The sequence below is a fragment of the Rhinichthys klamathensis genome, unplaced genomic scaffold (assembly GCF_029890125.1).
Source record: "Rhinichthys klamathensis goyatoka isolate OS25496 unplaced genomic scaffold, OSU_Roscu_1.1 h1tg000303l_1, whole genome shotgun sequence".
NCBI classification, from domain to species: Eukaryota; Metazoa; Chordata; class Actinopteri; order Cypriniformes; family Leuciscidae; genus Rhinichthys; species Rhinichthys klamathensis.
The window spans coordinates 3,030,432-3,048,461 of NW_026606822.1; the positions used below are offsets into that span (position 1 = coordinate 3,030,432).

An 18,030-nucleotide genomic window follows, 5' to 3' on the forward strand; every position below is an offset into this window, starting at 1 on the left:
GCAGAGTCCTGCATCCCACAATGCGATGTACTCGCTTCACTTCCATTTCTTTCATGAATGCTCATCTCTTTATGAACTCTTTGATTGGTCTGTTAATCAAAGGTTTGAACTGCCACTGACTAAATTCAAACATGCAATGTGATGAGGTCATGTGACAACAATGTAACATACTACTGTTTAAAATCGTTGCAAATTTTATTCTTTTTAAGATACTATTTTAAAATATAGTTTTATTTAGTCCACAATATACATGATATACAGTACTGAGTACCCAGTGAGCTAGTACTCCATTCCAAACACAGCACTGGATGTCTTTCTTTGGGTTTGAACAGCTGCCCCTGAAACTCGAAGTCCTTTCGTCATCTCTGCCAGGTGGCATGCGATGATGATATTCTACCTTGACGAGCAGTGTGCAGTCTTCCATGTGCTCTCCAAACAAAGCCTAAACAGATCGGATGAATTTCGAGCAGAAACACACCTCAGCAACATCTTCATCTTTGTTTAGGATTCGGTGGAAAATAATGCCTAGAGCAAAGTTTTGGGTTCAAAACAAGTTCAGCTCTATGTACAGCATCTGTGACATGCAGTCGAATACCACAGAAAATATTTTCATTTTATTAACAGAAAATAAAATGCCTACGCATCCCTCAGTTTGTAAAAACGAGTAAAGTGCAATGCTCTTACAAAGTAGTGTAATGCTCTTACAATGGAAGTCAATGAGACAAGATATTCTGGAGACAGTCTACTAACTATAAGTAACTTTGCAACTGCATGTCAACTAACTCTCATTTGAGTATTAGTATCTAAAGTGGACTATCAAAATAAAGTGTTATCAGATTTTGTTCTGTTCTTATGGCACACACAATGAAATACTGTTTAACACTGATAATCAGTATAAGGTTGAGATTAGTCTGACTCAAATTACATTGGATTGTTCTGCTGAAACAGCACAATATTTGCCAGCGAGACTGTGCAGAGCTCATATAACGTCGGATTACCTCATCATGATATTTGCTGTAGTGAAATCTGTGTAAAGTTTCATATGTTTTACCTCAAATAAACAATCTGACTCTCGAAGAATCAATCATCAATCCATCTCCTAGAATTTAAAGGGTTAGTTCACCCAAAAATTAAAATGATGTCATTAATGACTCACCCTCATGTCGTTCCAAGCCCGCAAGACCTCCGTTCATCTTCGGAACACAGTTTAAGATATTTTAGATTTAGTCCGAGAGTTTTCTGTCCCTCCATTGAACATGTATGTAGGCTATACCAAAATATAATTTTTTTCATAACCATTTTCAACATTTTCATGTTTTATGTGGACTTTCCATAGACATAATGATTTTTATACTGTACAAACTGTATATTCTATCCCCCTACACTAACCCTACCTCTAAACCCCATCACAGAAAACGTTATGCATTTGTACATTTTCAAAAAGCATCACTTAGTATGATTTATAAGCTGTTTTCCTCATGGCGACAAAAAAATATCCCCACAAGGACAAGGATTTAGGATATTGCCATCTTTGAGGGGACACTTTGTCACACACACACACACACACACACACACAAAAGTTAATTTCACTCGTTGAATACTTCATCTTTGGACAACTAGTAGAATAATCTGCCATTGCTACCCATCCCTGATCACAAAACAATTAATGCTGAAATGTGCCACATAAACTGCTGAGATCAGACTGAAGTTATGGGGTGCATTGATAAAAACATGTGGATGCTTTGATTAGCATTATACAGAATATTACAGAGCAGATACAGTATCTAGCATGCACTTACTGCAGTATCACTTTGACATTATTACCGGCTGTAAAATTGTGATCACAGCCCATGTAATTGGTATCTTTGAAACATAAGATGTTCAGGTCATATTGACTCTCCCTTCTCATAAATGTGTGCTAATGAGTAGGGAGTTACAAAAGACGTTGAGAAAACGGTGTGTGCGTGTACTTTGAGGAATTGAGGGCATTGATTCGGTGGCATTGCTTCATGACTCTTCGTATCTTGTATTTCAGAGAGAAACCGCATGTCACATCATCACTAGAATCAATAAAGGATCTGTTCTTCGCAGCGGTACCCCGATACCGCCTGACCAATAGAATGAGAAGATACATTGAGCCATGGTGCTCATGAGGGCACCATACGTTTGAGTCTGGCTCATGTCAGTCATTTCATGTCATTTCCTGTTTCCTTATCTTATCCCTGTCATTTCCTGTTCTTTCTGCATTGTTCAATAAATAAAAGCGGAGAAAAGGTTAAAAAAGATACAATCGTCTTTTAAAGGCACACTATGCAAGAATTGTACCTTAATATAACAGCTTAAAAGTAATTTTGGTGGTAAACAAACTCATAGTAGGGCGAATCATCATGGTAGTAAAGCTAGGGGGGACGCTGGGAACCAGCAATGCAAGTTTGAGAGGAGCGCCCCCGACAAATCTCGCGAGAATCACGACATGCTTTACGGTAACGACGTCACACACATCAACCACAACATGAAGCATGAAGACACTTGCGTGCATTTCAGACGTGATACTCGACGATGGAAAAAGAAAAGAAAACGCGGTCGGAAGTGACTAGGAAAAGGAAAAGAGAATGAGCCTCTCTGCTCAACCCGTACATAAATGCATCAATCTGAAAACTGAATCAAAACTGAATATCTTCATCAGTGGTTACAGTCTATATCAAGCAGGCAGGGACGTGCACAGGGGGGTTGCTCAGGTTGCCCGGGCAACTGCCCATATGCCCTTCTCACTCAAGTTGCCCTTCCGAGAAAAAAATTAAATCGTACAATGGATGCAGAATTTCACGTAGGCCTAGATTTAAAAAAAAAATCGCAAAGCCTCATTCACTTACACTCGGGCACCGAAAGTGAAAGTCAGTATGAAGGGCAAACGCTGCACGCGACCATAGACTGCACGCGACCGGCGTAGGGCCACGCAAATTAAGGCCACGCCTCCATCTCGTGTCATAGTCATAGCGCGCCGTCAAATGTGTAGCTACAACATCCACGACAAAATGAAGCGAAACTATCCTTCTGGTCACGAAAAGAGGAAGAAGAAAAAAACCATGAGAGTGAATTGCGGGAACAACAATCAGGTAAACTTGTGTTCTCTCCTCTCTAAGTTTGATGTCAGCAAAGTTTGATGTTTTTCGGTCTTGCTAACCTAGCTGGGCAGGCAGTGCATCTCTTGCATCACTTTGTGGCTGACAAAAGTGAGAGTAAAATACAAGTATTTATTACGTTTGATTTTGATAAACGACAAAGTGCAACTGTGTTTGTTTACTGCAGCTCGGAAAACATAACCGCGTCGCGTGTGTTATCGTGCGTTCATATGCGCGTTGCCGAAATGAAACTCGCATTTTTCAAGCAGAAATATGTGGAGACCAGACATACTGTACAATACATGCATGCACGTGAATGATGGCACTCCCAATCAAAGTACACATTATACTTTTAAAACAAGACACTGATTATCTAGTCTCAGTGTAGTTAAAAACTCTAAACAACTGCACTAATTAGGCAAGATAGAAAGCAATGTATTGACAATTTGACATTGATTGACTATTGATTTATAGGCTATATTGAATTTAAAATGTTGATTAGCTGGACATACTGGTCAAAATGGATGCGCATCCCTCAGTAAATAATAACCATAAATCAAGAATTGCTTCAACATGCATAATAAAAAATTAAAAAAGCATACTGATGCCGAAAATGCCCAGGCTGTAGAGAGAACCAAAGTTAATCGCAAAAGCCAAAGCTCAGGGTTATAATTTATTATTTTCTTCTTATTTATGTTTACGTTAATATTCACTTACTTAATAATATTCACTTATTATCTTAACATTCTATAGAAAATACTCTATTCAATAAATATTGTGTGTTTGAACCTCATTCTGTTCTATATTGTTGTACTTATTCTTTGACTGTTTTGGTTAAAGGAGGGAGGATTGTATTGGGAGCACTGAAGTGTCAGGTGTGACTGTGGCAATGGCAAATGGTTTACATAGCTCACGACATCACAGGTCAGGTAGAGGGCCCCTTAGCAGAATTTTGCTTAGGGCCCCAGGGGGAGGTCAGGATCGGCACTGGGTTTAGCAGTCGATTCTGTTCCTTACCGGAATTCCTGTTTCCTTTACGCAATCATACTACAAATCATGCGTAGTTGCCCAGATGAGCAAAAAGCACAATTGAATGTACGGGAAGCCAAAAGGTTAAAAAAGGATTGTATTTTTTCCGAAATCTAGGCCTAAGCATTTTTTTTTTTTTTTATTAGAAGCGAGTTTTTCCCCATCTGTCAATTCAATCCAGATTATTTATTTAAAAAATAAAAAAATAAAAATAATAATTAAAAAACAATAAACAATAATATGAGGAACTCTTTTTCTCATGTGTATTTTGGTGACATTTAACATATTGTTAATACATTTTGTATACTGTTTACAAAGTTGTATATCATAAACCTGTCATCTTTGACGTTTGCAATCTTTATAAATAATAATAAGACCATAATATGAGGCATTGCGTTTGGACATAAACACGATCAGATAAGGCAATTTGTATGGGCAAAATTCAACTGAATATATTCCTTCATATAGCCCTTGAGTTTTGGGGGTAGTGCCCTTTTTTCAGGTCAGAGCAACTGCCCCACAAAATTCCTGTGCACGTCCCTGCAAGCAGGGACACGTTTTTGTGCATTTTATTTTGTGATTTCACCGGAATGAATAGAGAGTCTCCGCAACTGCGATAGATTGAAGAGCGCGTCCGAGTGAAGACTGCGCGCGCGCCGCCACAAGAGACACTATGTATCCATGACACTGATAGCAGCGGACACGAGCGCTCAGCTTGAGTTCAAAAACACATTTTAGCGCTAGATCTCTTATTTAATGCAAAAAAATGCACACTATGCAAGATGTGTACCTTAATATAACAGCTTCAAAGGGGTATCAGGCTTTGGGTATAGAGACCAGTCTGGCAGAGATGCTCAGCGTGAGTGGTATTTACGACAGTTACATTAAATACAAGTACTCCACAGCAACTCTAGGGGTCGCTGTTTGACAAAAACGAAAATTCCTGCATAGTGTGCCTTTAAATATACTGTAATATAGTGGTTAGGACTGCACAATTAATCAAAATAAAAAACATATTCACTAAAAAAAACATATTCAAATGGCTAAGTGAGTTTATCAGATCACAAAGGCTGCAATTTAATTTAGTGAATATATGCGTTGCGTGTTTCAGAGTGAAGCGCGGCACTGTTCAAGCTAGCATTTCATGATCCGGTGTTCGCAGTGTCTCAAAGCGGCTCAGTTCACAGTAATTGCATATGAACTCATATCTGGATTTGCTATATATTTCAGTAGCTTATAACGTGCAATTGAAAATGTAATATGTGCCAACCATCTTCCCAAATTTGTAACGGGAAGAAGTGCTTACTGACTGTTTTCTACCAAACAAAAGCTTGATGGTTTAATGTTTGAAAAAGAAAATGAATATTAGTTATGTAATTTTACAGTTGTACTGTAAAATAAATTGTATTTTTCTTTACTATTTTTACAGTGAAATACTACAATAGTAATATTTCTTATTTTGGTTCATATTTAATGTAATCATATATTTAATGTAATAATATATTAAATTAAGCTTATGATGACATAAAAAATGAATGTCTGGCTTCGGTAAAACATAACAATAGTGCTACAGACATGGCCTTGCAGTTACCTAACACATTGAACATGAGTTCAAGTCTGACTCGCATCATTTCCCGACCCTCTTTTCCCATCACTTCCTGTCCTTTCGCAATTGTTCTATGTATACAAGTGGCACAAGGGCCAGACAAATAACGATAAGGCCAGTACTGGAGAGGGAAACGGACAGAGATGGAGACAGCGAAGAACAAAAAGACAAAGGCAGTGGCATCGAGACAAACAGAGCAAGACAGAGGAGAGAGACGAAGGATATCGACGGGGAGGGGGAGAGGTAGAGCGATGGAGAGAGGAAGATGAGAGCGTACAGTAGATGGAGACGTGGGGGAGGGGAGCTCAGACAAAGACCGAGAGGAGAGCTGCTGTTTGTGTTCGTCCCAAAAAAATATGAAAATAAGATGGATGCTTGCTTTAAACACCATAATGATTAGCAATGCAGTAACAATTATTACAGTTATGTAGCCATAATAGTCCAAAATCCATCATTAGCTGCATAATGCAGGCAACACATATCATAATCAACACCCTTATGGAAAACAAGTACACTCAGCATACTTTTTAAAAGAGTACTTATATACTTATATACTTAAGTTCAAACTGAATGTAATGTTTTAGGACACCTAATTGCATGTTATTTGCTAATTAAATGAAAATATCTTATAGTTTAAATTTAAATTAAATGAAATTAGTGCTTATTTTGACCAACTTAAGTAGGACTTCAGTACATCTTTGTATGCAATTCCATAATTACTTATATTGTCTTTGAAAAATGGTTAAAGTGCACTACTGAATGTATTGACAGGCATTTATGATAAACTAAAATATTATTTAATGTCTTTCCCTATTGACACTTGAATGCCATGTACTTGTATATGTTTGTAACTACACATTGGTAATGATGAAGTTGCAATTTAGAACATTTTAAAATATATTAACTTTAAATGTATTATTGAATAACACACTAGTTCAGTTAAAATTATAATCAAATACTTTAGATGTGGTTTTGTACAATATGTTAGTCAACACCTCAAAATAAGAGTATGTGATTTAAAATGTACTTTAAAGAAAAACTTTTAATTTGAAGTTACTAAAATTTGCACTTTTTAAAGAGGTGTTAAGAAACAGTGTACACAGTAAAATAAGTACACTTAAGTGGCCTTTTATTTCATTAATATTATCTTATCTCCAAGTACAGTTTTTCTAAATATATACTTTTAGTATACTTTTGAAGTACACTACAAGTGCACATTAAATACGATTAAGCACACTTCTTTTTCAAAAGGGCAGCCATTATAGTCAAGCATTTTACATGAATAATGAAATAAACTAAATTTTTTACATTTTACAAAATGCAGAAAAAAAGTGGTGGTCCTCCTGTGCAAAACACATCACTGTGTTGTTAGTGTGAGTTTTTAAGGGTTTTTTTTTTTTAGCACATTGCCATGAAGTTGTTAATGTGTTGGGTGGATACACAGCTATTTATGAAATTAAAATGTAGGGGTAGTTTTTGTTCAAACTCTTAACACTTTGAGCACTAGTAATCATGATGCTTGTCTCCAGTTATGAGGAACCTGACAAGTCAACATGTACGTAACACAGCACACCAGAATTGCTAAAATAGCATAACAAAGGCAATGCACCATTCAATTTCAATTCAAGTGGTGATACTAGCACAGGATTTGTGAGAACTAATTAGGTTTTTCTCATGCCTTGTAATACTTTTTTTCTCCCTCAGCATGTGGTCTCCTGAAGAGACATATTCAGGACGAATTAGACTTTTATGTGAGGAAACTGTGCCATCCTTATTTAGTTCCCTGCATCAATTGCACAGTCAAAGCGAGGACTGCTTTCTCTCACCAGAGTCACCACACACTAGCATAACTAACGAACACTACAGCTTCTGCAACAGAAAACAGAACATTTCATAAAGACAACAGTGTTTTAATCCTACAATAAACAGAAAAAATACCATAATGCCGTCAAGAGGGAAGAAAGCAAACATAAAATAACACAACAATAGATTCCTTTCACAGCCTTCACCGCATGAGATTCGCTAGAGACCGGAGCAGCGTGCGGCAGTAGACTGAAGTGTGTTTCAGTGTATACTTCACACACTCAGAGGTTCTGACATGCTTTAACATCATTTAAAGGGTACTGCGAAATACATATCTCACAGTCAGAGACAAAAATTAGGGCAAGTAAATATTACATTTCTATATCCACACACAGCAAAACCCTCTGTTATTTTTAACCGTTCATACAAGTACTGTAGCAGTATTGTTCAATGATGGTAACATATGGTAGTACTACAGTACATTGATATATATATATATATTATATATATACTACTGTATGAATACCATATTTATAAAACCGTATTATTTACATGGAGGTACTTCAGAAAATAGCATGGAATTACCATACAAGTACAAAAAACAAAGTACAATTGTTTAAATGCTATCTTTGTAAGTGTGATGTAAGTGTCTTTAATATGTCTAATACAAATAATATTTTATGAAATTAGGTATTTTAGGGGATTTTTGAGGCATTAAAGCCATTGTGTGTGGAGGTGGTGGTGGTTGTCATTGTTCTCTTCACTGTTCTCAGCAGATTATAGGCTTAGGACACAGCAACACTTGTAGCCAAGCTTTTCAGAATCAAAGTGACAAACATTAAGGCATGAGTCAATTAATAAAAATTAACACTGCATGCAGAATTATTAGGCACGTTGATTTTCTGATCATATTTTTTTTTCAAGCACATTTGACCAATTCCAAACCACACTAATCTTAATAACTACTACTAATTTTGTATTTAATCATGTATAAGTGATATACTGTATAATTGTTCACGAAGGCTGGAAATGAAAAACACCTTATATTCAGGTGTGCAAAATAATTAGGCACGATTTCTTTTACAGATAAAATAAGCCAAAAAAAGAGAATTAACTCAGACTGAAAAGTCAAAAATTATTAAATGCCCATGAGCAGGATGCAATACTAATGCAATACTAGAAATTGCAGTTAAGGCATGACCATTGGACAGTCAAATGCTCATTGGGTCAGCAGGGTCAGACAAAAACAGGTGGAGAAGAAAATACACGTTAACTGCAAAAGAATTAAGAATGAAGGTGAAGAATTAAGTGTGAAACCATCAGGAACCCTTTAGTCTCCAGCACCAACATTTTCCAGAACTGCAACCTGGAGTCTCCAGACGTGCAAGGTGTCCGGATCTCAGAGACTTGGGTTAGGTAAAGACTGTTTATAAATTCATTCAATGAGATCTTTAATAAATCTCATGAGCTCATCAACACTCTTAAGCCATAAAATGTCCCTCTCAAACATCTCTATAAATGAACGAAACGCCAATAAAGGTAGCAGGCATGCTTCACAATCCAGCTAAACTAGTGCCACACCAAAACATCCTCAAATCTCCATTCGAAAAATGAAGCTTTTCTAAAAGCTGAATGAATTTCCTCATAATGGTCCTGAGTCTTTGTTGTACAGTAAATGTGTGCAGTTCATTACAGGAAGCAACCGCTGAGCATTTATACTCAAATCCAACAAACTGGTGGGGCTTAACTGCTCCTGTGGCTAAAATTAAACTGTCAGATGGAGACGGCAATCTAACCTCGCCGGGTTTCAGCTTCTCAGTCTGTGACGTGAAGGTGAAGAGGGTTTTGTATCTGCACAGGGCTAGACGCAGAATAGAGAAATCAATTGATAGTTCGGGAACAGAATTAAATCAGACTGGAAATCCTGCATGACTGTATATAGAGCTCAACCACCAAATGACCAAAAAGCTCCATTATGCCTTATTAAGCTACTTCCTGTATGAAACAAAGCAAATGGTACAACGAGTTAACATCAAAAATGCTTAGGTTTTTGTTTTTGTGCCTTTCTTGATTAGATTAGACGCTGGGATTCCTCTAATGTGCAGATAGCAGTTCGATATCAAAGGCTCGCTTAAATACAGCATCTACAAACTAGATATTGACATTTTCTGAAGAAACGGTGAGTGGTGCTTACCCAAGAAAGTTGCTGCTATGCGATTGCTGGGTTGTTCCTGGCAATAAAACAAGTCTGATCACTGCACAGTTTACCACTTAACATTATCGAAAGTGAGCAATAGTAATAGTGATGTATTTGCCTTTGCCTTAGATGAAAATATTCTGATGAAGAACACCTTCTCTTTGCCCTGTGAACTCTGTCTTTTGCAGATAACAGCTGACATCCATTAAAACGGATGTCAGACAGAGACCGCACAGACCAAGTCATTCGCATCTCGTCAAACGACATTCAGAAAAGATAACTGACATGCTTTTAACTAAACAAATAACTTTTTATCCAAATGACTTGAGATTCAAGTCAAAACGCTCGGCACAATTGGCCTCCGAGAGTCAAAGGCTTTGTTTAAAGTCAACATGAAATGACATTTGCAACCCATTTTACTTTCAGGATATTTAACATGAAAAAAGCAAGGCAGGGTATTAAGATGCGTTGCCGTTTACACCTGGTGTTTTGATCCTTCTCTTTTGTCCAACCACTTCTGTCCTGATTTTTTTCGAGGAGAGGGTCTATGGGTGGGTAAATGTATGGGCTTTTTTTTTTTTTTTTTGATCTTTCGATATAATGGACAAAATAAGTTTGCACAATTTACATATAGACATATAAAAACATACGAAGAGCATCAGTTTTAGGGTGTATTCACACCAGGAAAGTCCGATAGGACCAAATAATTTTGTTTTTTTGGTACGGTTCGCTTTCACACTGCTCTTTTTGCAAGTGAACCAAAATTTGTAAACAAAACCACACGTGTGCTAAGGTCGTCCATTCATTGGACAAGGATTCTCAATTAGGGAAATCAGGAAGTGCAAAAAAGGCTCAGCATGAAGATATTTCGTACTGCAATATTTGTTCTTTTACTAATTTTGTGTTATTCTGTAAAAACGCAATATGAAGAAACTAATGAGTATCATATGATACAATGTCATATACGATGTTGTAATTCGGATTTTGAGAAGACGACGATGTGCTGCAAGACGGTTCGGGCGGAGAGAACATGCTCTCATACAGGCTACAACAGATCACTTTCCCATAACGCAACTCCGACTACGGAAGCCTTTTAACTCAAAGGCGCAGTGCTTTCTGCAATTGGGTCGGTTCATGTTCACACCGTAAACGAACCGTACCAGAGTTCGTTAGGAACCGTACCGAGACCACCTCTTCAGCTGGGTCTCGGTTCGGTTGTTTGGTCCGCACCCGAGTGCGATTGCTGTATTCACACCTGCCCAAAAGGTCCGCACCAAGGGGGGAAACGAACTAGAGTTCGATTCAATCAAACCAAACAAGGCAGGTGTGAATACACCCTTAGTTTCTGCTCTGACAACCGAGAGACCACCCGAACGCTGTGAGTGTGTGTCAGAAAACAGGAATGGTGAGAGAACATTGTGCTTGGTACGGTTTTCATCTTCAAACTAAACTTGGGTCTCCAGCCGACAAAGTTTAAATCCTGTCTGGCTTCCCATAATGTTTAAGCATTAGGTCAGTAGACGGAGACTGTCTTTTGTGGCTGTTTGAACAGATTCGACCACATGAACGTTTACACTACGAAAGCAATCCGGTCAAATGCGCTTTCGACTACCTCTGGAAGTGGACTAAAGTGGACAAGCTCAAAACGTTTTTGACCCCGTTTACACTTAGCGTTGTCCTCTTGTGATCCGATCGACCTTAATACCAGGAGTAAACACAGTCTAAGAGACTGAAGCTCGCAGAGAACAGAGTTTCATCTTTACCAACTGCCATCACCATTATCATTTTCCTCATTAGCAGCTCCACCTGGTTCTTTGTCATTAACTTGTTTTAGTAAAGGAACAGACACTTCTTCATGGTTGGCCAGAACTCTTGGTACTACAAAAAGCATCTTTACTGCTGGTATTTGTTCAGCACAACTACAGCAAATACATCCAAATCACTGCTTCTCTGATGATTGAAGCTATTTAGTGAAGCAGATATGGCCTGCTGAGATAGGAAGATATAATCTATATAATATGGTCTAATCTGATATCATAGTCTAGTCTTAAAAGATTAATATCTGAAAACAGAATGAGCAGTTAACTGGCTCATCGTGATCAGATTATGTCGTTTTGATGGGATACTGACATCGGAACCTATTTTCCCTCCATTTTCGATATCTAACAAGAACCTTTTAGGAGCACGTTTACACAACAATGATGTACTAAAAGTGGAAAAGTTTTTCCTTTGCATTTTTGAACATTTTCGCGTACAGACAACAATGTTCGTCAAAACGATCCCTGTACACATGGATCTGCAAAAATGACTAAAAAACGCTGTATTCTGCTGCCAGGCCAGTAGTTGGCGACGCCTAGACTGAACATGTAATACGCACAGCTTCACAAATTTGTGTATAGTTTACATGAAGATGATAATGGTATCGTTTTCAAAAACTTGCACTTTGAAACCCATTTTCAAACGTTTGCATTTTCAGGCCCCCGAAACGCTGTTGTCATGTAAATAACCGGCTAAAACATATAAAAATGTTCTGTTTTTAGTTGAAAACAAATCATGTAAATGCCTGTAAATATCAGTTTATGCAAGTTAGGGACTACAACAAATGTTATGAATTGCAATTTAAAAATTAGGTCATGAAGCTAAATAATGCACATGCTGATAATTGTGTACACCCGAAATCTGATCACGCTGTTTTGTAAGTAATGAATCAATGAATCAATCTAAATTGTGCCCATAAGAATCAGTGCATGTAGCTATTATGTGCAATTATGCTGAAGCACTTGCTACAAGTCACTCTCATAAATGAAACAAAGAAACGGAGGGTTAAAACGCTCCTGGCATGGAAACAGAAAATGGGCAGAAACAACCAACTCTCGAAATATCAAAGAATCTATAATGTCATTTTTTAAATTTGAGTATGTTTAGGACAGAATTATTCCTTAAAAAGGAGATTCATGCATGTTGATATCCACAAAGACTTTCGGTTATGCTTACACAAAACAAAAATAGCAAGCTGCATTTCACAACATTTGTGCACCTTATATAATCCACTGTTTTTGCATAATAGAAATACCTTTTAGCAAGCAATTTATGCCATAAAGAAATGCTTTATCTTTAAATATTGTGACATAACAGAGTAAATGGTAAGAGCTCTATTCACCAAGTAACCTATTGCCACAACAAAGCTGAATCCAGGAGAACTGCTCTTGTGAGCTCTGGCTCTCTACTCAAAAGCATCCCATGCCTTTCCTATCAATTATTGAGGAACCTATATTTGGAACACACACAAAAACAGCAGCTGCACATCAAAACAAAAGCATTGCGTGGCTATAAATGCAACCTCTATCATTCAAAACGGTTCTTGGGTCCTTAAGGAACATTTTTATGCTAGCTAATCTCCATCTTGACTGAAGCTCTTTGTCCTATCTTTGCTCAAAAAGATGCTCGTATCTTAATCTTATATCTAACATTGCACTAAGCATAAAGGCTTGATGCTCCCAACAAAGATATATAGGGTATAATAAGGGAATGCATGTGGAGTGAGTGGCGCAATTAAATTATCCAATTACTGGCAACCTGATAATGGTTTCAGTGTGCTGTATTTCCAGGAAGAGCTAACATAAAACACTTAATGTCTGTCTGGGGCCGAATATAAGGCAAAGCGTAGCAGAGAGAAATAATGAGATTTCATTCACATGTGTATGGGTTGGTTGCATTGTTATTGTTGCATTTTTGCACTACCTACAATGCCTTAAAAATAACAAATCATAATGAATAATACAAACATATTAATATAATATACATTAAATTCTGTTTTCGAATATGCTACATTTACTCAGATATTGATGTTTGGGTGCATTGTTATTGTTTTACCTGTAGTATAATGCTTGTTTACAATTTTCGGGTATGGTACGTAGCCTACGAATTTTAAAATATCAAGTATATGTATTAATGGTGATTATTAACTATTAATTGTTTAAAACGATCAAAAATAAATGTATGTAAAAGAACTGCTTTGGTTGTTAATTTCACTTATGTATTTATGCATCCCTATATCATTTGTTGATCCACTTCAGCTAATAAACCCGTTTGAATATATACTTCATTCTAGTGGCCATCAGCTACCCAAACGCTGTGCGCTATAACGCATCCGTGTTGCTCAATGGAACAGGTTCTTTCACGCGCAGCCAGTGGAGGTGAGGATGGTGGACATGTCGTCTCTTTCCACGTAGCCTACCTCAACAATGAAGGTCCTCTCTTCTCCACAAACAGACACGACCCAAAAGAGAATGTGGAAATAGCATGTTTCCAACAGAACCCGGGGAGTCCCGTCTTTCGCCCCCTGGCTCCCACCCCCGCCATGACTGTCCCCGAATTCCCCCCACCGTCCGCCGTTGATTTCCAGGCTTGTTTCTTGTGTATGGTCTTTGTTATTTCAGAAAAACAACGAGAGTCCTATATTCCTGATGGTGCTTTGAGAGTTTCTTCTCAGTCGAGCGTTAAATTTGCAAAGCCATTTTGTGTTGCGTCTCCTCAAGGTGGTGCGTTAAAATGATGCTGCGCCGCTGATGCGCTCGAGCGAACGCAGCACCGTCAGCGCGCACAGCCCCGCGGAATCCGAGTCATTCAGAGAATCGGTTCTTTTGAACCGTTCGTTTTAACGAATCGTTTATTAAACAATTCGGCAATTAGGCCACATTTACCCATCACCTCCAATAAAAGGGTTTTGGTTATCAAAAAAAGAATAACGCGTCAGGTTATGCTTCCTCTTAACGATTATCTTTGAGGGAGGAATAGGCATATATATACATATATATATATATATATATATATATATATATATATATATATATATATATATATATATATATATAAAGGTTTATTTTTGTATTTTTGCACTCAGCCAAATATATAGCCAATCAGAAATAAATGTTTTTTTTTTTACATAAATGCAAAATAATCGGTAGCCTACATATAAATGCAGTGACGCAGCCTATTATTTATTCATTTTATGAAATATAGCCTACAACTAATTACGTGTTGTCATAACATGTCAGTAATTGCACGTATTTACTGTAGCCTAAGTCTCATGACAATAACAGAGCTTGGTTCGTTCAGAATCGGACACAAACTAACTTAAACAGTAGGATACTGAGTTTAGATTAATTCAGTAACCACGCCAAACAAGTCCATCGACTTAGATTCATTATAAAGAATCAGTTCGTAAGAGTCATTCGTGCAGGAATCGGACCACATCGGAATACATAAATACAATAAGTAAAATGTACTCAATTTTTTGGCATGTTTTTGCACACTATTTAAAGTACATTTTAAAAGTAAAATGCACTAAGTTAAGAAACATTTGAGTAAATAAGTACATTCATCTTAATTTTAGACAAAATGTTTAGTTGTGACAAAATGATCAGCAGTTATGTTGCTTTAGCTCATTTTAATTAAGTCAACTGAACAAGCACTTTCACTTTCATATAATAGATTTAAACAACCACAGAAATGTACTCCATCCATAACCCCTCCCCCCATAGGCCTATATATGGGTTGTAGAGCTACTTTGAATGTCGCAGCCTTTGTGTTCTTCTTTAATACTGCAAAAGAGCAAATTGAGATGATGCAAATCAAATGAAATGCATGAAGCCTACTCTAAAACTCACTCTCATCATGGCCATTTTTAAGCCATTTCATCTGAGATAAAATAATTATTTGTAATTTGCTGGTTAACGTCAATCGTTGCACTGGACTTCAGTGTTATACAGTGTTTAACATGAAAGGTGGTTCAAAAACCTTGATTACCTGACGCAGTGATGCGGTAAATTATGTTCATCTTAACAACCATCTCAAAGGCCAATAGGTGTTCACTGTTCAGGGATCACAGCAGGCTTTGTGTCTGAGGGAAGGGACACAGTAGCGAGGAATGGAGGAATAGGAAGTCAGAGAGACAGGTTGTGTTCTGGGTGCGCTGCTGTGTATCTGGGTCACAGTGTGCAGAGCCTATACGCCAGCCCTGGAGATGCTCCTCTCTGCGGTGTGACAACCACGGATGGAAGCCAGAGCTCCAAGATGAGCAGCAGGGGAGGCCTGATTTCTAACAGTCTCTCCATCTGGAGCTGTGTTAAAGCAGTTAGACACACACATGTTGGGTTTCCATGTTTTATGGGGACATAAGGATTTTTAAACTGTACAAACTGTATGCTTTCTCCTACCCCCTAACAGAAAACTTTCTGCATTTAAAAAAAACATAATTTAGTATGATTTAGAAGCCGGTTTCCTCATGGGGGCCAACAAATCTGATCCCATTAACGTAGAGTTTACCTGAACCACACACACACACGTTTAAAAATGGGGACACTGCATAGACTTCTATAGTTTTTATATGCAGTTATAAATACCATAACCTAACCCTACCAGAAAACTGTATGCATACATTTTTTTTTTTAAAGGCATTTACATTTTTGTGTGTGTGTGTGTGTGTGTGTGTGTGTGTGTGTGTGTGTGCCATTTTAACAAATGAGGATGTCCCCAAGTTTTTGTGGTTTAGCTCACTTCTGTAACAAATTTGTCCCCAAAATATGGTTAAGTATGGTTAAGTAAATATGTGTGTATGTATATGTAAAATAATTTCATATTAATGCAAAATGTGACCCATAATAATTCTAGTTCATATGGACATAGAGCTGGAATTAACATGACACTCAACAACTGCATTCAGCAATAAAAACACAGCAATAAATGTATTTAAAACACCTCATTTTACTAGTGAAGCTGCAATGAAGTCATCGTGGAGTTCCCCTAAAACACATTACCACACTGAACAGTGCGTCTCAGACAAGACAACCAACACTTTCCACCCACTCACCATTCACCAGCCTCCATTTGTAAACAGCATCTGAAGAGAGAGAGAGAGAGAGAGAGAGAGAGAGAGAGAGAGAGAGAGAGAGAGAGAGACAAAAACACTTCCCAAACATTTCCCAAATATACCCTGAATTCGAATCCATATCAGACACACAGAAAATCCCATATTTACTAGGAGAAATGCCCAAATGTGAGATAATTGCTGCAAAATATGTGTCCTCATGCCATGAAATGAGGACAACCAGTGGCATAAATACATGGCAGTGGATAAATAATTGTACAAATTTTCAAATAATTATTATTTTGATTGTTTGATATTTTAGTAATTGTTTTATTTTATTTTTTATTGTTCACTTTTATTTATCTATATGTTTGTATATGTCTATTGCTTTGACAATATTGTGCTATTGTACACATTCATGCCAATAAAGCTAATTTGAATTGAATTGAAAGAGAGAGAGAGAGAGAGAGAGAGAGAGAGAGAGAGAGAGAGAGAGAGAGAGAGAGAGAGAGAGAGAGAGAGAGAGAGAGAGAGAGAGAGAGAGAAAGAGAGAGAGAGAGAGAGAGAGAGAGAGAGAGAGAAGAGAGAGAAAAAGAGAGAGAGATTTTTTTACACTGTTAATTTGTACAATTAATTTAATTTGTACATTTAGATTTAATTATGTTATAATATTTTATTATTTTGATGTCTTTATAATTATTCTATGTATTCCAAGCTTTGGCAATATTGTATGATGTACAGTCATGCCAATAAAGCAAATTTTTTTTTTGAATTGAGAGAGAGAGAGACCTTCTCATCCATCTGTCTCTCACTCTCACACCTCACTTTTCTATTGTACAAATAAGTATGTCATCGTAGGTCATGTTCCTTTGTTCCAAAATGTTCACGGACTACTTCAGACATTTTACAGCGAATAAGTACTGGTTATAGAGTTTAACTAACTAATCAATTGATCTTTAAAGATAAATTTATATTAATAGAGACAGAAGATTGGTCAAGTACTTGTTTATAATATAAGATAATATATAATATTGTCACAGTCAGCCTGTTTGTTTTTGCTTTCATGAACTCTTAGTTTGTATTTACTTGGTTAGCTGTTTTCCTTTGACTCCGCCTCTGCTGGATCCCTGCAGCCCTTGGTCTCCACCATCAGCCCTGATCCGCCGGTCCTCCCCGCTGTCAGCTCAAGTGTCCACCTTGGCTATTCCCTTTATCATTTCCACCGTGGGTCACCTCCTTCCTGGCCGTCTCCTGGGTCTCTCTAAACTCTCATTGGCCGTCGGATCCTCCACGGATTTTTTACCACCATCCATTCCTCCACTTCCACCATCTCCTCCTCCATGGCTTCTCCCACCATCTCCTCCTCCAAGGGTCCTTCCACCGTCTACTTCTCCATGGCTTATAT

The 18,030-nt window shown here is 37.5% G+C and overlaps 2 protein-coding genes across 2 annotated transcripts in view; both read right to left on the minus strand.

The window, feature by feature from the left end:
* Positions 1 to 14,355, minus strand: part of mmp24 (matrix metallopeptidase 24) — a 33,201-nt gene extending 18,846 nt beyond the window's left edge. The window contains 2 exon segments of the mRNA XM_056270414.1: positions 13,995 to 14,065; positions 14,068 to 14,355. Of these exon segments, the coding sequence (XP_056126389.1) occupies positions 13,995 to 14,065; positions 14,068 to 14,119 (123 nt within the window). The 5' untranslated portion in view covers positions 14,120 to 14,355.
* LOC130104029 (ubiquinol-cytochrome-c reductase complex assembly factor 1) overlaps positions 1 to 18,030 on the minus strand; it is a 102,591-nt gene that overhangs the window by 36,599 nt on the left and 47,962 nt on the right. The window lies entirely within an intron of this gene.